Source organism: Tachysurus vachellii, chromosome 9, assembly GCF_030014155.1.
Source record: "Tachysurus vachellii isolate PV-2020 chromosome 9, HZAU_Pvac_v1, whole genome shotgun sequence".
NCBI classification, from domain to species: domain Eukaryota; kingdom Metazoa; phylum Chordata; class Actinopteri; order Siluriformes; family Bagridae; genus Tachysurus; species Tachysurus vachellii.
Window position 1 is genome coordinate 11,127,694 of NC_083468.1, and position 22,423 is coordinate 11,150,116.

General features: G+C 37.4%; 1 protein-coding gene across 2 annotated transcripts in view; it reads right to left on the bottom strand.

Annotated features, from left to right (window-relative positions):
- Nucleotides 1-15,388: 15,388 nt before the first annotated feature.
- The window catches only part of cdon (cell adhesion associated, oncogene regulated), a 36,743-nt gene continuing 29,708 nt past the window's right edge, over nt 15,389-22,423 (bottom strand). For both annotated transcript variants that reach the window (XM_060877665.1, XM_060877666.1), the window contains exons 13-19: nt 21,584-21,689; nt 20,504-20,626; nt 18,613-18,804; nt 18,026-18,321; nt 17,676-17,755; nt 16,806-17,056; nt 15,389-16,047 (exon numbers count right to left, since the gene is read on the bottom strand). In XM_060877665.1, the coding sequence (XP_060733648.1) occupies nt 15,899-16,047; nt 16,806-17,056; nt 17,676-17,755; nt 18,026-18,321; nt 18,613-18,804; nt 20,504-20,626; nt 21,584-21,689 (1,197 nt within the window). In that variant the 3' untranslated portion in view covers nt 15,389-15,898. The remainder of the gene's footprint in view (nt 16,048-16,805; nt 17,057-17,675; nt 17,756-18,025; nt 18,322-18,612; nt 18,805-20,503; nt 20,627-21,583; nt 21,690-22,423) is intronic.

Sequence of the window (22,423 nt, forward strand, 5' to 3'; positions counted from 1 at the left end):
ACACACATACACACACATGCACACACATACACACATACACACACGCACACTATTCAAAGTTCCTACCCCCTTCTGCTTGTAGAATGCAGTCCCTGTAATTGATACCAGACTGGCTGTTTGAGTTGCCAAGAGCAAAACTATACAAGCTTACAGACATAGATTCTACCGCTTCCAGATGGGGGAGGCACACAGGAGTTAATTTTTTTAAACAATATTTTTGGTTTGTTTTTCTTTCCGAATAAAGAAGCAAATATCAAACAGCACAGTGCGTAAAGTCTTTTAAGGTGGAGAGAAAGAAGTAGAGCTTTGCTTAGAATGATGTTTACTCGTTTGTTTTTGTCTGTCGTGCTCATAATGGCTAAGAAAAACATTTTCTTTTGATGTCATTTCAATGACATCAATGTCATTTCGAAATTGTTTCTGTGTACACTGTAGTCTGATTCCCATTGAGGGTGAGAGCATTTGGTATGTGCCCTTTCAGTGGCTCTAATGAGCAGATTGATTAGATCCATTCAGTTTAAGAAGCTCTAAATGTCCAATTAAATGCAAACAACTGGGATAGGAACTTATAAGAGCTTAACCTTTGTTCGTATTCTCATGTAGTCAGTGTAGCATTTTTAATACTGTACAGACTGGCAGTCATACAATATGAGTTAAACATTACCTCATCGTGTTCATACGTAAAGACCCACAGACAATCAGCTTACTATCCAATCCTGCTTCACATGTCCATAAAGTGCTTAAGGAACTGCACAGTAACTCTTTTAAGAGACTGTTGGCCAACAGCAGGAAGCAGTCTTTTCCACTCTGCTCCACTCCCTCTGTTCTAACAACCACTAGAGACAGGCTCAAAGCACATAGCCAGGAACAGCAGCCCTATCATCTGCCTGTCTCATGCTGAGCTGGCCTTGATATGTCCAGAGTATGCAGCTGTCTGACCAGGATGGAGAATGGAGAAGGCTGGTGTGAGGATGTCTTTAAAGGTCTTTTCTTCAGATTTTTTTTCAGGTTGCAGCTGGAGTTCTACTTTTGTGTAATTGAGAGAAGCAAGACCGGATAATAAAGACTAATTAGGCATAGTTGAGAACTGGTTTTGAGGCTAACAAAAAACCAATAACTGAATGCTCTCATGGAACGATACAAGATTATGGGACTAATCTTTTCAAGAAATAAGAAAAAATCATAGACACCTTTCATTTGGAATAAGAGTGGACTCATGAAGCTCCTGTGGTTTTCTAAACATGGCTCCTGAGCAGGCCAGTGAGAGTGCAATAATGTGTAAAGAATCTGCCAAAGGTCAAGCGTGCTGTCTGGCCTTTCACCAAAACTTTACTGTTTGTTGTATCCTTCTGGTAGGAGATCCCAGTGTTGAGCCATCAGCTGTAAATTGAGTCATCTCATGGCTGAATGAAACATGTCACGTCCCCAACAGAAGGATATCCATTTCGGATACACTATTTTGGAAATGACCTGGTATGCGTAAGATCTTGTCATATAATGTGTATGAAGAGAGGCCTTTTTGTAGGTTTTTTTTAATATCCCCATTCCTTTAGTTTCTGTTTACATGGCATGGAAAAACAAAGAGTCCTGTCAGAAGCCACCTGCTCATGGAGCATTGTGGATAAGCACTTCCTTGGACTCAAACAGCTGAAGCAGATCTGTTAAGGGAATGGTCCTCAGGCAGTCTTTCCTTTCAAATGGTTGGGACAGGAGGTGAATTAAGATGAACAGGAAGACAGGGCTGAGGCAGCCGTGTCAGATTGTCATAGTTTCTACAAGCCCTCACTACTGCAGCTCCCCAATGGCCGGACAGAGGAGTCTGCACACAGTGCATAAACGCTCCACGCTACATTAGAGGCCAGAGCCTTTCCACATGTTGTTTGCAGAAGGCCTCAGTGGTGCTCACAGCCTTCTCCCCAGCTGCCTTTTTTAGGTCAGTTTGTCTACCCCCTTTTTCAGGCACACAGACACACACACACACACACACACACTCCTTCACAGTGGTTCCTCTGCAACCCTGGCAAACCCTTTCCAAGCTCTGGTATAAACACACTTGCACTCGTATCCTCATAATAATTAAAAAAATTGTAATAGTTCCTTATTATATGACATATAAATAGGGTGTATCCCACCAAAACTACAATTTATAATTTATAATTCTAAATGAACGACACATCTTTCTCTTTAATGATATATAATTAATTTAACTCAGTGTTATGGAACATCATTAAAACTAGTTGGTTCATGTTATTACACATAATGAGTGAGTGAGTCATGCAACTCAAACTAATCAAACCACTTACCACTATTAACAATCTATCTATCTATCTATCTATCTATCTATCTATCTATCTATCTATCTATCTATCTATCTATCTATCTATCTATCTATCTATCCATCTATCTATCTATCTATCCAAAAAAATCTGAGCAAATCTGATGTTATCACCCCTGTTAAAGGTGCATTTGGAAAGATTAGATTTATTTCTTCCCAAAGATTACATTTCTAATGGGTAAGTGGGTTCTACATTACACCCTACATTACACCTTACATATAGAGTGTATTTAAAATGACTGACATGAGCCCCAACAACACAAATAATTTTTTTTGAAGTCAGGTTTCCCAACCACGTAATACAATTTTGCCAGGACTACAGCTTAATCGGTTGGATTTGTTGTATTATATTGAATGCTGCCTTTGTATTCACTAACATCCCTACTACACATGAATCTCAGAGGTCACATTCGTGTTGTGCAGTCTCTCAACCATCATCTAAAGAGAATGGATCTGAGACTGTGCATGCATAGTCATAAGTGAGTATAAGTAAGAAATGCAACATTAAATATACAATCCCATTAAATAGCTGCACATTAAACACATACACATTCAAAAATACTGAGTATCTGTATGTTCACCTTTCACAAAAAGGAGAAAACAGTAATGAAAATTCACCCGTAACGAAACAAAGCGTGTGACAGACTAATTCACTCATTGATACATCACTTTCTTTTTTTAATAATGTCTCTCTTTTTTTAATTTATTATCTGTCTTATCATTGCCAGTGATTACCATGTATTTCACTTCATCCATTTTCTTCTGAACTGACAGTGCATATCACTTAAAATAATAAAAGCATGTTACTACATTATACTGTATGCAATATTGTAGGAATGGAGAATATGTGAGCCAGTACAACCGTCACGTTTGCCTTTCCTCCTATCAGAGCATTGCACATGTGCTGCCAAATCTGCCTTCTAAAGGGCATAACACCTGTAAGTTCTTACCCAGCACGTTGATAAGGCTCAAAGCATTCTCTGATCTTCCAGGCAGCCCCCCCACAGTCAGCTCTTTCCTGCCCTATCTCCCCTTGCTTGTCCAAACTCCTTAATATAACCCACTCCCACAACATTTTGTTTTTCAAACGACTCAGATTTTCCAGTCATCTCCTCCCTACCTCACTCCCTCCCTCCTTGGCCTATGGGTCTGCCAGAGCAGATGTGTCCAGGGCTTTGTGTAAGATTGTAGAGTTCTGCAGGGTTGAGACTGCTTTAACAAGGGATGTGCTTCACTAGTATGGAATTTGCTCAGCCAGCATACCCTGGTGCATCCTCCCACTAAATTACAAATCACCTCTTTTGAACCTGTGATTCTACACACACACTGTGGGATGTAGTGTCTGCTGTTCTTTAGGGGATTCGAAGAGTTCCCTATGGTTCCTTTCCTTAAAATTGTTTTTATTATAACGCTCTCCTTTGCTGCCTCACCGTTCCAGGGCTCTGCATTCCATCCTGAACTGAGGTTGTGTCTGGGCAGAGATACTGTGCATGTTCCTTTTGTGTCCACCTGGGACCTCCCTTCCAGTCCCAGCTCATGCCCAGTGTTCAAAGAACAGGCTCTGGATTCACAGTGATCCTGACCAGAACACAGTAATTGCGGAATATGAGTGAATTCTAAAAGTTCAAAACAAAGAAGTTAAAATTATTTAATAAAACACTAACAGTCGATGTTGTAATGCACAGAGGACCATATTTGATTCCATACTCAGCAAACTCCACAATAATGTACTGGTTCAAACACAGAGTTATCCTTCTTAAATTGTCAGTTTAATTAATGATTTAATATTCAAACTAGGACAGCACTGTGGTGCAGCATGTTCTCCCCTTTCTCATCAATAAGTTTCTCTTGTTAATGTTTACAATCATGTATGTTTAATACACTCAATTAAAGTGGTAGCTGAGTCTGGCCTTTGACTACTGCTTGAAAGGTTTTGAGTTCAATTCCTAGAACCACCAAAGTGACCCTGATGGACCCATCAGCAAGGCCTCAACTGCTCAGTTGCATAAATGAGAGAAATTGTTCTGGATAAGGGCATCTGCCAAATATTGTAAATGCAACTGCATACTAGTCACTGGTGTTCTGTATTATGTAGAATGTACTTAGTTTGGTGATGTTTCATGTAGCTCTTTGCTCTCTTTAGCACCATAGTCCTGGAGGAATGTTGTTTTATTTGACTGTGTAAAACACCAGTTATATAAGGGTGAAATGACAATAAAAGATTTTTGACTTGTTCTTCCTGGGTATGCATGGGTTTCCTTCGTGTTCTCTGGTTTCCTCTCTCCTCCCAAAACCTGCCATTTATTAGTCTCATTATGTAAAATTGTGAAAGGAGTGAAATGTGCATGGAATACAGATACTTGCACTGTGAGCCTGCATGAACCCCTCTTTAGCAGACCTGCACAGGTGGTGCTGTGGAGGATCCTCAGCTGTGAATCCTTAGCTGTCTACTGAGGATGAGCTTGAGATTGGGAGTGTTTTGGGATAATAAAGTGTTATGTAGATCAGGAAGCATGGCAGATAGGATGCAGTGCAAGTGTCTAGTGTAGTGCAGGGGTAGAATTTTATGAACTAGTCATAAGTGAATAAAATAATCAACAAATGAATGAATGAATATAAGAAACAACACAACATAACCACCTGACTGAGGCACAACCATTTCAGATATGCCACATATTGTCTGGCATGATGTAAAATATGAATAAAAGCTCATTCCAGTGTTTCTAGTCCTTTTAGTTTGGCCAGTTAGTTTGTTTTTAGTCTAATCACAGAACATACCCTATTTGGCTTTATCTGTTATATGGTCATGATCTCTGGGTCTCTGTACCACCGGCTTAACTGAAGTGACTGATTACGGAATGAACAATGAACATGGAATGAACACAAACAGATCTATGCATGTTAATACAGACAGTTTTTGCATTTCATATTTATAGCATTTCAAAAGATGTCCCTTAAAAACATTAATTAAAAATTTACATTTAAAGCATTTGATATGGTAGCCTAGTGGCTAAAGTGTTGGACTACTTATTGGAAGGTTGTGAGTTTGAAGTTGCTATTGCTGGGCCCCTAGGAAAGGCCCTCTGTGTATAAAATGAGATTATATGTTGCTCTGGATAAGGGCATCTGCCAAATGCTGGAAATGTAACGGGAAAAAAAAGCTTAGAAAAAATAAAAGACTAATAGCCTTTTAGGAAAAGATGAAAATGGTTCTTGTCTGCTCTAAAGAGTCAATATGAAGTAGATATAACAGGTTTTGATATCAAGTCTATCTTTTATTAATATAAAGTCTGTATCTAACCCTTAAAAAATTCTACAGCTAACTAAACATTAAAAATAGTAAACACATGAACCTACAAAATGTCTGACCAAATGAATGAAAATAAGAAGCACTTCATTATGGTGCCATCATATGGAGGAAGCATTTCACATGTGTGAGCAGATAGACACTAATCAGAAAGCTGTTACTGGGTAAAAACTAAGTAATAATAATAAAAATGACATGACATTATGAGCACCAGAGTGAGAGACATGGATATTAAAATGGAGTGATCTAACCCCACTCCATCACAGAACTCCGAATAATCTTACACTGTCAAATCAGAAATGGCTAGAATAAGAGCTAACAATGGGTTTGACGATAGGTGAACGGGATCTGAAAATCTGGCTGAGGGTAAAGTGACTTTAGCCAGCCCCTTCCATTCTGATATGTTTTATAGCTATTTTAGGAAGGAAATGGCAAAATGATATTTAGTAATTAGATGAGATTAGATTAGATTAATTAGATTAGATTCTTTGTCTGATGTTGAAAAGACATCCAGTTAGTATTGTAAACATATTTATTTGCATAAATAAAACTGATGATTTTCAACATTGTATACATCATTAGTATACTAATACATTTCTAAATTTTAAATGAGTACAATAAGCTTGTATTTATAACAAAATAAATACAATTCTACTCCAGTACCCTAAGATGGGTCTGTCTCACATGTTGGTCAGCTGTAACTCTCGAATGTTCCACTTCATTGTAGTGTTGCATTGCCTCTAAAAGCTCTTGGATGTGCTCCCTGTCCACTGCACCATTCTGTCCTTTCCACAGGGTCAAGCAACTAATTCAACTATATTACTAGATTATTTCAACTATATCTAGAATCATAGAAGAATGATGATTTGACAGTGTATGGATTATTGAAGAGAAAAAAGATAAGTTGCTTTTTAAGTAAATAGAAAATGCATTTATGAATTATACTATATAGGTTAGACTGACTTTAGAAATTGAATAGACATATTTTGAACTATAAAAAATCTAATAATGTTAACCTAATGTCCAAAATCTCTGAGAATGAAAGGAATATTATTAGCATGGTTAGGCTTATTTGCACTGAACTGATTAGGTAAAGTTACATAGCCTAGCATTACAGCCTGATGTTAGCTAAACTATTAGCCATTTTGGCTACTGTTTTACACAATGTAGTATTTTAAAAAATGTTAGCTAGCTTAATACAGTAGCTTTCTTAACTACTGGCTTATTCATTATAACATTTAGCCTAATATTAGCTGACTTTATAGTGCCACTATTTCTGGATGAAATATGATATAACCATTTTTTATTAGTTAATGATTTTCAAGAAACCCTCATTCAAAAAGAACAATACACGATAAGAAAAATTTATTAAACAACTACAACATACAATATACAAATCAGGGGTAATATACAAATATGAGGTAAAAGGATTTTATAGATTTCATCTGTCTCATGATGTTTCAGATCAGACAGTGTACTGTTGCTAACTGAAAAAGTTTTCCAGCTTCTTGTGTTTCACATGTGTTGTGTTGCAAACTAGCATTAAATGTCATTTTTTTAAGAACCATCACATCTCCATAACCAGGGCAATTATGATGTTCTTGTGCAATCTACTTGAACTCTGTGTCAATCTCACACAGAGCTGAACTAGTCATGGATGAATGAATGAATGAATAAATGAATGAATGAATGAATGAATGAATGAATGAATATAAGAAACAAGACAACATTAACAGATGACTGAAGCACAACCATTTCAGATGAGCCACATGTGGTCATAAGGTTGCTTTGTTCCGACATATGGTTATAGACACTAATCAGAAAGCTGTTACTAAATAAAAAGTAGTTAATAACAATAGAAACAACATGACATTACAAGCACCAGAGTTGTGGACATGGATAGTAAAATGGAATGATGGAACCCCTCCCCATCACCAAATGACTCCGAGTCATTTTATTTACAGTCAAACTAGCAATGGCTAGAATAGGAGCTAGCAATGGGTCTGTCAATAGGTGAACGGAATGCAATGGAAGCCATTTTTTAAGAACTATGCAATTGTATCTCCATAACTGAGGCAATTATGATGTTGATGTGCAAACTATTTGAACTCAATAGTTCTAGCCTATCTGTTCTGTACAATCTGTCAATTTCACACAGAGTGTGCACCATCATCACCTCTGTGAAGATCTATCGTACGATAAAATTCATACAAAAATCTGTGTCCAAACATTCTTGTCTTCTATTGAGTTAATAAGGGAGGCAGCATGTGGTTAAATGAATGTACACAGTGTTATCAGCCTAGGAACAGTACCCATGTATAATTAAAATGTGTTGTTCGTATTACATTGTGCTGTTTTAACTTTGAGATCAAATAAACAGTGTGGCAGCATGCAACATGTCTAAAATGATTGTACCTTTATCACCCAGTACTGCATTGTATTTATTAACTAATTACATTTCTGAGAAGGCCTCTAAGAAATATAGTTTCTGCGATATCTCTCTACATTTAACAGTATATACCCCTGAAGCACTACTAAGTAGTTCCATTTAAGTGTACTCTTAAGGCTGAAGAATTGTTGTACATTGCTCTTGTTCTAGTACTTAGGTAGGAGTAAATTTCCAGATTTCTAGAAACATTTTGCTATTTAAAATCTTTATATTTTCCAGACTAAACCCATTGATACACTTGACACCAAATAGACATTTTTGATAATTAATGATGATAAAAGTGACTGTTTATCAGTAAATAGGAATATCATCTTATTTTAACAGAACTTCCATCTGTGAATTGTTGGCCAGTAAATAAAAAATGTGTAGATAATGTGTAGATAATGTGGTTGCTAAAGTTTAATATCAGGTTTTTGACAGCCAGATGAAATTTCAGTAGGTTTTCCTGCTTTACCTTAATAATGAATGATAATCCTGACACTCTACACGTCGTCTCAGTGTTGGCAAAGCCAGAGGGTTGTGAGTTGACAGGCAAGGAGAGAAACTAGAGCTTACTAAGGCATTAATAAATTATAAAAGTGAGGCATAGGTTGGACCTTTTGTTTGGACCTGAGTGCAGCTGCAGGTGGTTCGGATGGTCTGGTAAACAGGCTGATTTTCAAGTATTCTCCAAGCATCTGTATGCAGATCTGCTATTACTATTTCCTGCGGCTTGTGGCACTATGGGGATTCACCTGGAAAGAGCTCTGTGTTTTTGCACACTGTTAGTTGTGACACAAGGTAAGGAACAAACTGTGATGTATTATAGTCTGTTTTATTATAGACTGAGTAAGATAAATTATATGTTCAGTGGCATGGCAACAGGAGAGCCTCAGATCTTCAGCTGGAACTGAGTGTGCTATCTTTATTCTATCTTTGGTGGCCAGAGAACGCTCCGTTTAGTTGTGATAAATTTCTAAGGAAAGCAATTCTTTCATTTTACTTGTGAGTAAGTACACATTAAAAACATCAGTGATTAGCTCTTAAAAGGAACTAGGTAATGATAATTATGCTTAAATAGTTTCAACATTTCATTTAAGCAGATCTTTGATCTCAGTTAGCTGACATCAAACATGGCAATCTCAACTGCAGAATATTTCTAAATTTAGAAGATAGCACTTTGATTTCCAGGCTACTGACAAACATTCAACCTGTCTTTCCTTCTCTATACACATGTGATGCACATGAAAATGGATGTTGCTCATTAGGCCTGGAGATCCCTGACCCTGCGCACATCGAGTACATCAGACAACAAGCAAGGACTGCGATCAACAGCACCGTGTCCCTGCAATGTGGCTCCTCCATGCCAACTCTCTTTATCTGGGTGTTTTCAAAAACAGACACTGATAACAATGAGGCCATTGCCTACAACTATGGCCTTGGTCCCAAGACCCTTCCACTGGCTGACACTCTAGGTAACCCCTTCCTGGCTTCCAACACATCTAGCCTTTTAATAATGAGGCTAAAGGCTGAGGCAGAAGGAACTTACTTATGCCAGGCTCTTTATGACACAGATAAAGGGCCAAGAGTTACGTTTTACTATACTCATTTGAACCTTCAAGGTCAGCAAAACACAGCCAAGGGGTCATCAAGTGTGTGAGGATTCTGCCTATAAAGTGTGAAAAGAACATTATCAACATGTAATTTATTCATCATATGAATCTCTTTATCTACAATGTAACACTAATGAATGTTAATAAAATATGACATTTGTTTCCTCATTTCAACATTGCTTCCACTTCATTTATTAATAGATATATGCTTTGCTCAGAATGTACAGGTTGTCCCCAAAGTGTCCATACATAGGGGGAATGAACACTTTTTAGCCAAATGTATTTTTATTTACAAAACCTCCTGTACATGATTGCCATTTCTTTGTAAACACACTCAGGGTTCTCTCACCCATTAACTCAATTCAATTCAATTCACATTTATTTGTATAGCGCTTTTAACAATGGACATTGTCTCAAAGCAGCTTTACAGAACATAAGAAACAGAACACATTAAATTTTTATATTATACACATATTAATATAATGCAAAAATTAATATTAGACTTATATTCAAATGTGTTTGCATTTATCCCCAATGAGAAAGCCTGAGGTGACTGAGGTGACTGTGGCAAGGAAAAACTCCCTTAGATGGAAGAGAACGAAACCTTTTCATCTACTGTATGAAGAACCAGACTCAAAAGGGAACCAACCCTCGTTTGGGTGACACTGGAGGGTGTGACTGTAAATATACAGTCTGACAATTGTGTATTGATGAGGAGGTTGTTGAAAGGAATTAGCATAGGTGATGTTCATAATATTAGTAAACACTAGATGATAATGTGCATTTGATCAGATGTACTAGAGCTTTATTGGAAGTATTATGTGTAAGCCTGTGTAAAAGATAGATGGTTAGATAATTTGAGCTAAATCATTTAGAACCTTGTACGTAAGTAACATAAGTTTGTAATCAATTCTAAACTTAACAGGTAGCCAGTGTATAGATCATAAAATTGGGGTTATATGATCATACAGTATTTTCTCGACTTTCGGAGCTGGACTCTAGCAGCTGCATTTTGGACTAATAGTAGCCTATTTATTGAAGATACAGGACAACCACCTAGTAATGCATTACAATAGTCTGGAGATCATGAATGCATGAACTAGCTGCTCAGCACCAGATACAGATAGAATAATTCTTAGCTTTGCAATACTTCTACTTAAAGCTTGTCCCTGAATACCTGTGCAATTTTGTAAGCAATCTAGGAGAATGTTGTGACCTTTAGTGTCGAATGCAGCACTAAGATCAAGTAGAACTAATAGTGACATTCAGTCTTGATCCGAAGCTAAGAACAAGTCATTTGTAACTTTATCAAGTGCAGTTTCTGTGTTATGATGTGGCCTGAAACCTGACTGAAACTTTTCAAAGATATTGTAGTAATATGTATAAAGATACTGTAGTATTAAGGTTATATAGCTTTTTCTGGGCTACTGGTTAGAAGGGTTACTCACCCTGTAAACTGATGTGTGAAGAAAATATTATATACTGAACTGAACTTGTATTTTTGACAACAAAGGCTTTTAGCTTTCTCTTGTAATTATTTATTTACAGATGCAACAGTTTGTTATGCAGAGGAGTTAGAAACTGATGTAATTCCAGTTAGTGATATCAGTGAAGCACTGGCAAACAGATCCAAAATATAAAGCAAATCATGACACAAGCAAGAGGTCAGATGGTCTACAGTGGAGTGTTGTGAAGAGGATTGTGATGACCATGTTTGTAGTCTGCGGGGTGTTCTGGGAAGTGGAGCATTTGTGTGATGTAATTACACTATGAAAATAGTAACACATGCAATAAGTGATATTTTGAGCCATCATATTTATACTGGGTATCTGGTGCTTTTACTGGTATGCAATCTGTGTTTGTTTCCAAAATATTCTGATTGTGTACATGACAAAAAAAAAATTGGTCGAAGTGATTTTGAAACTTGACAAACTCCATGATTCTGAAAGTGTGGTGCTTGGACCTTCTTCACTATTGGTATACTATTTTCCACCTATTTCAGACATGTGAAAGGTTTTATAGCTCGGTAAGGAAATGATAAACTGTTAGCATGGTGCTATGGAATTTAAATTTGAGTCCATCATTCATTCTTTGATGTTCTGCTAGATGTTCATTCTTGGATTGCTTAAAGACAGCAAATACTAAGAAGTTTGCACTCAAGCCTTCATTTTTGAGCTGCAAATACCTTCAGTTTGGTACAAGGAAACTTAATATTCCTGTGAGTAGTGGAGTAATCTATAATCACACTCAAGGTTCATCTCAAGGTTTCTTTCTCCTGTTGTCTCTGGGAGATTTTCCTTACCACTGTTGCTTCAGGCTTGTTTACTTGTTCACAAATTTACATATCCAGTTTCCAGTTTTTATTGTTAAAAATGCTATACAAATAAAATTGAGTTTCTTGAGTAGAATTGAACACTGGGCATGAGGTGGTAATGATAATTACACCTTGAGTGGGACATCAGATTATGCATAATGCATCCATTCATATATACAGACAAAAATAATGTAGCCAATCCCGCATGTTTTGGGAAGGTGGGAGGAAGACTGTGAACTTGGTGGAAACAGGAAGAACATACTTTCTCTAAACGATAAACAATAAATTTTATTTTATGGTAGGGTAAATTTTTATTCTTTAATCCAATTCAGCACGTTTTTTGATTCTTTAGAATGAATGGAGCACATTATACGTTAACAATGCTACATACTCATCCTTGTGATATTTGCATGACGTAACAGCTGGCTAGTTAAAACTCCCCAGAAGCTTTTCATCATTGCTCTAATTATGATTTCTAAATCTGACAAAAGTGAAAGAATGTCAGAGCTTCCCAGTTACACTTGCTATGTTCAAACAATCCTTATTTTTGTAAAATCTTCTATGGAAAACACATTTATTCAATTATATAGTGCATGCTTATCAAGTAAAAAAAAAAGACTCCATTAGTATTTGTCTACTGCTTCTGGCTCTCATATAGAGGGCTAAAGCTGTGGATTTTCTTTTGGCTGTAGAAAGTAATAGAGTTCTGGAGCAGGGCCATGACTGAGAGGATACATGTGGTAGAATGGCTTCTTGCAGATAAACAGTTTAAAAAGCTGAGTCGAATCAGGCTGTGCCCAGAGACTATATTAGAATGGTGTTATAGAGCTTGCAAAAGAATGGAACAACAGGACAGGGTGCTAACAGGTTCTGTCAAAAAGTAGGAAAAGAATTTGGGGGACCAACAATAGGTACACTTGTTCCCACAATGCCCTTAATAAGAGTTTGAAGCTCAAGCCAGGAGAGAGTTAAACAGAGTTGAGAGACTGGTAGAGGAAGGGAAGCAAAAAATACATCTTATTGAAACACATAAGCTTATAATCTGTGGCAGCTGGTGGTGGTTTTAGATCCCAGGGCTAAAATTCAATATAGATCAGTAGCATAAAAATTTAAATAGTGGTTGACCAATACAATATCTTCCCATGTCTCATTGATACTACTACTACTACTACTACTACTACTACTAATAATAATAATAATAATAATAATAATAACAAAAATATACACCGAGGCAGAAAGGGAGCTGCATTACTGATTTTTCTTTCTTTTTTTTTTTTGCTAGATTTGAAAAGGTTCTTGACTATGCACCAGTGTCTTCATAACATGTTTCCTCTGGATAAAATACTGCAAACATGAAAAGAACTATTAATATTAATTCAATTAATAATCACACCTACACATTTGGCTCTATAGCATGAGAATTGTGTTTTCATTTGACCATGTGTCCTTAGACTATACATTTTTAGTTTTAGTTAACCAGTGCATTTTCAGGGAAAAAACATGACAGAATAAATAATTCATTTTGTTTATGTTCAATATATCTACAACTGCATCAGTGGTACGACTACTGACTGAAATGGGTCAGAACATATTAGCCAAAATGGAGATCCAGTCAAGGGGACGTGCCACTTTGGATTATCATCTGACTCGACTGTCACCAAAAGGCTGCAGTCTACTGTTTACTCATTACTGTTAGCCTACAGCATATTATTCTGTGTGCTTTTCTTTTGACCACAGTAGTGCTGTATTACTAGCCCCAGTAACAAAAACAAACAAAAACTATTAAACAGTAGCAATCTTCTTTAAAACACAAATAAGACGAAGTGGGCACAAAAAAAAAAAAGTCCTGATTCTTTATCCTGTTTTTACAAGTGGTAACCCTGCTAGCCCATTGACATGAACCATCCCTGCTTAGAATTAATCAAAACCAACAACTTGAGCATCCTGTTTGCATCCCATCTTTGTTCTTCTCTCATACACTATCATAATTAATTCTTCATTGGTCTTCCTTCCTTGATGTCTATTGTTTTGATTCCTGCATTTGTCCAGACATTAATCTCATGAGAGGAGATTCTTTAAGCAAATAATGATCTCTCACCAGAAGACTAAAATGATTGTTTTATGATTCATTAGTTGATTTGATCTGTATACAAGGAGAAGACAATGACACAAACATGAAGCTTATGTATAAACATCTGTAAAAGCACATTTGTTTTCAGATGTTCTACTGTAAACTAGAGAAAAGGGGAGTCAATGTGAAAAATGCTTTGAAGTAATGTTATGATCTGACCGCCTGTTTAGATCCTGGCTACCGTTCCTCAACAGAAGCCTGAATGACTCTTCAGTCCAGACAGTTTAACCTCAAGTCAGAATCTTGCAACAGAAAAAGCATGAAACCACCACAGAGTGGCTTGGCATGAATTACATATGACCACAAAGTAGCAGATTCATGTGAACTACCTCAAGCTTTCTCTCTCTCCAACCAAATATAGTAGAATGAAGTGATCATGAGATGTACAGGAGTTCTAAATTTCCCAAGAAAGTTATTGCATGTGTGGTGTAAATGCTTGGACCTGGGACACTGTACATCAGCTGGCCATTGCCACTCATACAAACTTGTACTAAGCTTATTATTTGGCCTTAAAACCATCACTACTGAAGCCCTTATTAAATATTTTACCAAACTTTTTAATTTTCACACCAACAATATTCCAGTTTGCTAAACCTAGTAAGTGTTGACTAATGTTCAGTGTCTTGTCTGTTCAGCTCTTATGTCAGCACACATTACCGGAATGGAAGTGAAGCAGTTCACATACTGACAATTAATACTCCAAAGTTTCCCCCTAAAACTATGATAGAATAAAACAAACACAAACAAACAAACAAATAAATAACTGTGCAATATAAGTATGGGTCTGTATTCATAGTTGAATACTTGCATATTCTTATTCTCTAAAGAGCTTCTAACCATCCAGACCACATCTTAAACTTATAGATAGTATCTCCAATCACACAAAATAGTAGTTAGTTTGCCACAATGGGCCCAAAAGGTCAAAAGGACATCCAGGCACTCCATTGGTTTGAAAAGAACAAAGGACTAGTAGAACTGAGAGGAGGGGGTATTTTGTAAATGAAGCATTCAGGAAGTCTTAGACGTGATCAATCAACATGGTTGTTGCTGACAAGTAAGAGACAGGTAAACTGCTTAAAAACAAAGAAGGCCTGAAAGATGATGTCCTGTTATGCTGGACATCATCTATCAGACATTCTTTGTTTTTAAGCTGTTTACCTGCCTCGTACTTACTTAGATTTTTCTCAGCTATGAATCGGAGGAAACTTACCTCACTCCTCCAAGATAACTGAAAAGAAAGACGCACACAAAGTAGCAGGATACACTATCTACCGTATCTTCTTTATATTATTACACAACTTTACACATACAATGGCTGTACTCCACACTGTGGAATGTGTGGAAAACTAAAAACAACAACAAAAAGTATTTCATCCAAAATGCATAAATAATATAAAAGACTAACTTTTTTTCTTAAAACAGATACATTCATATGAAAGAATATTTTACTAATACAAAAAATAAATAAGCCATCTAAAGAGTTTTTCTTTCTTTCTTTCTTTTTTTTTTTTTTAAAGTCCTTTGCACAGATGGAAAAGAGACATAGCACTTCCAAAGTCCATTCTTCTGTGCTTACCCCCTCCCCCATTCCTCCCTCATTCACATCCAGCACAGTGTCCTTCAGGTAAAGCCTGAGCATTTCAGCGCTGGCTGTTTCTTTTTCTCTGAATACATTTTTCACGTTTCTTCATTGTCTGCTGTTCTTGTGTAAGTATATGCATGATTGTGTGTGTGTTTTTGTGTGTTGATTGTTTTTGTGTGTTTGTCAGTTCAGATCTCCTGTGTTGTAGGGTGGATCAGGTCTCCATTTAGACTTGCAGTGGAGATCCAAACGTTTTTTTCTTTGCAGTCCAAATCAGATAGGTCCAGTCTCTCCAAGTGCATCAGTGGCTCGCCTGAGTTCAGACACTGTAGTGAATCTGTATGAACACCATATGAAGATACACAGCAGACACAGGAAGACAAAGAGAAGTTAATTAGTATTTGTATAGTAATACAGAACATAAAATAAATTGTACTGTAGCAATTTACACTGTTAAATAGTTACTTTATGTCAAGGGCAACAATCTGATTGAGCACCTTTATGTGATTATATGACCAATATATGGCCAAATGTATGTAGACATGTGACCATCACACCCAAATATATGGGCCTTTTCTCAACAATGTATACTGTAGGTTGCACACAATCATATAGAATGTCTTTGTTTGATGCAAGCTTTACAATTTTCCTTCACTGCAACTAAGGAACTAAGCTCCAGCATGACAATGCCCCTGTGCACAAAGCGAGCTCCCTGCCATCCTGGTCTGCCAATGTTGTACTGAAAGAACTTAAAAGAGCCCAGACTTCAACACCAAAGAATAGCTTTGGAATGAACTGGAATACAGACTGTGTGCTATACCTCATCACCTTACATATGTGAATGAGTCCAAATGCTTTTGTGGCTGAAATAAACCCAAATCCCCACAGCCATTATCCAAATCTATTGGAAAGCCTTCCCAGAAGAGTGCGGGTTATTATTAAAACATATTGGTATGATGGTCATGTTTAAACAGATTTTTAGCCATATAATGCAGTTCAAAATAGGCAGAATAGGTAACGATTAGTTAATATGTTGAAATGGAAAAAAAAAAAACTAAATAAAAATAAAACACTAATGTTGGGCTTCTGGCTCACCTCCGCTGTTGATGCCTGGCACTTCTTGTACAGTTCCACTTTTTAAATTCTGGGATGAGTCCAAGTTTACCTGCATCTGCTCTCTGATAACATCCACCGCCTCGCAAATCCCCTGGGGTGCTGAGTTGTCATTACTATGGCACAGGAGTGAGCCATGGTTCAGTGGGACCATCTCGAGACCATCAAGCTGGCAAGGTACCATGTGGTGCTTTATGCCACCTGAGAAATTGCCATTGGCTTTTGTGTAACACCTGATCAGAAACAGAGATGCATATGAATTATTTTTTTCTTTTTTCCAGGTTGTTAAAATGTCAGGGCCAAAGCAAATAGACTTATACTCCAAGGATTTTTTAAATATGTACTGTAAAAATAATTTCCTCAATTAAATCAGCTTCCACTGGACACAGCTCCTGTATGTATATTATCAAATACAAGAACTGTTTATTTATGCTGAGTGATAAATCTGTATCCACATTCTTTGTTATACACACACACTTGTACAAGCACGTGTCTAAACCCAAAATTATAAATATACCCATAGAAACACACCAATTGGAAATAAACAAAATCACACATGCACACACGGCAAACTCTGAATGACTTCTGCTCTTATCAGTTCCATTCACTCCAGCGCTCCCCACTGACTTGTGGGAAGTTGAGAAATAAACAGTGCTGTCATTAAGAGAGTTGCATGGCTGCACTCTGAATAAACTGTTAGTGCTACACACACTAGAAGAGATAAACAAACTACACTGATGGACGTATGCCATATTGGTGTCTGTATGTCTGGACACAGAAAGAACTCTTGAGACCCTGATGACTGGCATGTAGACAGAATGAACACTTTCTCTGTAGTTGCTTTTCTCTCACCTGTTGTTGTTACAGAAGTTCTGGCAGTTCATGCAGTCAGAAGAATCCGTCTGGGGTACAGATGTGTACATGTTTCCTCGCTGCCACAGAAATACAATTAATTAGATACCTTCACACGTATGTTACGGTACAAGGTATTGCATGGAATAAAACTGACTGTAGTTCAACTTATTTATATTCATGAAGTAATCACTAAAGGTCAAACAATGGGCATCTTTTAGCCATACCTATAAACTTTGTAGCTGAACCTTTACAAATCTCCGATAAATAGTTCAGTTTACATAAACCCATATATTGGGTACATACAAGCCTAAATAATTTGCACATCCAAACAGGATGTATTTACTCACACTGTGCATATGGTGAGGGTGTGTATGCTCAAAGTCCATGGTGCTGTGTGGAAGAGGTGTGTCATGTGTGTGGGAATGTCCCAGACTGTAGAGAGGGCCTGAACCATTTAATAGTGTTAGACCATTAGGGATTTTATGGTGGAGGTGATGGCAACCCTGTGGCATGACGGACCCACTGTTCCCGTAGCTACCATGCAAGCTGCCGTTGAGTTGGCTGGAGCCAGATAAGGTTGTGTACTCCATAATGTGTCCGTTCATCTCAGCAGACTGGTACAGGTAACCAGGAGGGTTGTACTCTAAAGAGTGAGAGAAATGAGTGTGTGTGAGAGAGAGAGAGAAAGAGAGAGAGAAATATATTTTACTAAGTGTTGTCCCAAGAAATGGAACATATGAATATTCATGCACGGAAGAACACATTAATGTTTGCCAGCCTATTTCAGTAAATGGGGTATGTGGGCTACTAATTTTACATGCACAGCCCAAAGTATTTACTCTGTTACTCAACCCCATTCAGAGCTTTACAGTACCAGTTAGCGCAGAGGAAAACATGGCAGTGGATCACTCCACAGGCATGGAATAGGACTCACTGTGCATGCTGTGCTGCTGGCGGTTTCTCCAAAGGCACATGATGATGAAGATGAGCAAGATGAGCACCATGACACCCAAAATACAGCCCACAATCAGGTACAATACGCCACCTGCTGAGGAGGTTGAACTGGGTGGGTACACGGCTGGTGGAGTGAAGGGCCGCTGACTGGGAATACCTGGAGGCTGACGTGCTGTATAGATCGAAACATAGAGAGAAAGAAAGAAGGAAGAATGGTAAATCATTATTCGATCCTTTAAGCAATATGGAGGATGGCACAAAGTAATCATGAGTGGAAATTCTCAAGCAATTTTTTAAAGGAAAATATATTGTTTTCTGGGTTTTAATAATCTGCTGAAAGCCAAGCGCAATCCTCTTTACAAGCCCACTTTTTAATTGCATTACAGCAGCTTCCCTAACTAAATAACTGAAAACTTGATTTGCTGCTGAAGTGTTATATGGCAGCCAGTCTGATTGTTTGAAAATGTTATTAGCAAAATACAACTTTCTGTATATACTCCATGAAGACATTCACTTCAGCAGTGTTATGGTTTGTATAACTAAATTAGGAATGGGATTCTGTGCTACATCATGCTATTTTCAAAAGCTAACCCTTTCTTACCACTAACACTAGTTTTCTCAGCTCCAGACCTTTGGATACACTGATTTGCTTCAACCAATCCACTCATTATTAAGCCTTTGCTACAAGAATGCTACAAGCCCTGAGTTATAGCAAGCTAACAGTGGCAATAAAACTTGCTAAAGCACTCAGTTATGCTTTAAGTGAAGATTTAGACACCTGCCATACATTGGTTGGGTGCTTAACAAATTGCTTTGACAAATATCTTACAGCTAAGAAATATACACTTAGTGCTTAATAGTTAGAGCTTATTCTAACTTATATAGCTGCTAGTGTTTAATGGAAAAAGAGATAAACAGTGGCCATTAGACTAAGAAGACTCAAATTAATGGCTAGCTGATGAAGTGAATGGCTAGGACAATCCATTCATATAAAATGCTTTCTAATATTAACGAAATGAAAAATGCCAGGTGATGTTTTCTAACTAGTCCATTTTTTTAGTGAAGCTCTGCACAATGTAGCCTCGGTTTCTGATCTTGGCTGACAGGAGAATGAAAGTTTTCTGCTACTTAAGGTTCAGCGTGCTGTGCGTTCCGTGATTGTAAAGAGTGCTTATTTGAGATACCACAGTTTTCCGGTGAGCTAGATGCAGTCCACTGATCTCTATTATTCCACCTCTGTTAAATACTCTGTTAATACTATAGAGATTGTTTTACAAGAAAATCACAGGAGATCAGCAAAATCGACTACCATAAATATGACATTATCCACGTTCAAATGTCTGATGTGAACAGCAACTGAGGCTCTTGACCTGTATCTGTATGATGCGGCTGCCACACGAATAACTGGATAAATTGCGTGTATGTGCAGGTGTACAGTCGTTCCTGTTAAACAATGATATTGTTAATATACTGTGTATGTTTACTCCATGGATTTCTTCATATCTTCACAGATATTCTTCCAGTCACACTTCTTGTGACTATAAAATGTAAGATGAAAGGAAACAAACAAGCATTTACTAAACAGAACTATGCAGCAAGCTTCTTACAGGTTCAAAGCGTTGTGCTAATAACAGGTCACTGTGTGCACAGAGTCTTGTTTTGATTACCCCAGGCCTGTATTAATAACAGTCATTAGATCATGACGTAAAGGCGATGAAGCACAATATGTCCCATTGTCTCTGACTCTAATAAACCATTGGCTGTGTTCAGGTGTGTAATTACAGCAGTGGCTTTTATAACCTCCTGTAGTTTGTTTGTATAGTATTCACATATCAGTATAACTTCAGTCAGTCTCTCTGTCTCTCTCTCACCTTTAGTTTCACAAATCATCACGTTGCTGTATTCGCTTTCTCCAGCATCGTTATAGCATTGCATCTTGATGTCGTATGACGTCTCGGGTTGAAGCTGACCAATCATGTGCCAGCGCTTGATGCCTATAGGAGTGTGAAATGACAGGGGCAATGTTACTGTGAAATAATTCCATGGACCAGTCTTGCTTAAGTGTGTGTCGTTCATTATAAACCACAAGTTCTCTCCTTCTGTTTTCCTCTCTCTCACCATTTCCATTCTTTCTTTCTCTCCCCTTTCTTCCTACATCCCATGATGCTTCAGACACATGCTTTATTACAGACACATTCCTTATAAGGGAACTTAATGTTTGCTCTGGCTGGGCTTCAGTACACACGCTGCACTGTGCACACACTCTGATCTTACAGATGAGTATGTACACTCACTCTGAGTCAGTTCCTTAATCAAAGATTGTGGGACAGCGTTTTATGAGCATGCAGCCAAAAACTTTGAATAGGAACTTATGCAGACACACACACGATATACACCAGCACAAAAATTAAGAAGCAAGAAAAGCTGTTGAAGCTTGTGCCTTTTGAGGATTACTTATCTGACTATGGTATGCATGTATTTTTGCCAGCTTGTCAGTTAAAAAACAAAAAACAACCCTCAAACAGTATTTTATTGTAATACAAAAAAAGGTGCGGAGGTTTAAGGATCACGGTTAACATTCCCCCAGCTGTGTAAGCCCTCTCTCACCGTTTTGAGTGTAGGGTTTCAGTTTGGGCCCATTAGAGAGGCAGCCATTTATTTAAAACATTTTTAGCCAGGCTCATTACGCCATCCTGAACGTCAATCACCAGACATATAACAGAATATCTAATACCCCGACACAAACAGACAAAATATCCATGGCAACAAAAAGCGCTCCCAATTTAGCACAGATATACATGGAGCACCGTACAGCCTGCAAGTTGAAAGAACTCAAAATGTAATCATCCACACAGAGCATAAATCAGCATGAAGAGCGGACTAGCTGATGCATTGGATAACCAACCGAAAATAAAAGAAAACGACTAGCATGATACATGAATCTTTCCTACCTTCTATTACATCTTTTTTATAATCACCATCATTGTCACTGTCTGTCGGTCGATAGTAGATGTAGAAGCCCTGGATGGGGGTGTTGTTGTTACTGGAAGTGGTGTACTGTAAAAGAGAACCAGAAAGATAAGTACAGAAATATCTAAAATGAAGAAATACCTGGAATCATTCTGTCAAACACAGTAAACCTGAAGCACCTTATATTCACAGGGTAACCCACAAAGTATCAAACCGCATTCTCTCTCTAACTAAATAAAGGCAACGGGTTTTTTTTTTTAAATGTTTTTTTTTGTTTGTTTAAATGTCTGAAGTGAATTCTGTGGTTAACACAAGCTAATTTTCAATTTTATTCTATGACTTAAAATACATCAGTATTATATCATTCATGTTTTCTTTTACATTTGTTTAATATTTTACTTGAAAAAGACAGTTGCTAACAAGTATCTAAATGGGATTGCAGAGGTTGTTTGGGACATTTAAACGTCATCACACCGAACAGTTAAACTCATCTATAACAGCCACAATGTATTTATACTCGTGCTCTTGCTAACTTTAACTTTCCAACTCAAACCTTCTGAACCTTTATCTGAACCTTCATCTGAACCTTCATGCAGATTCACACACAAAAAGAGCAGTGGATCTTTATCAACAAACATATTTTAAATACAGTTTGAAAGAGTTGTCAGAAACTCAGTGGTGGTAACGCTGAAGTCATCTGACCATGGGGAAGTTTATAGCTTCAACTTATATAGAGTTATAGCTTTTAACCATTTGCTTCTGCTGATTGTATTTAGACTTTAAAACAAATAAAAGATATGTCTGTTTGTAAAGATGATTTT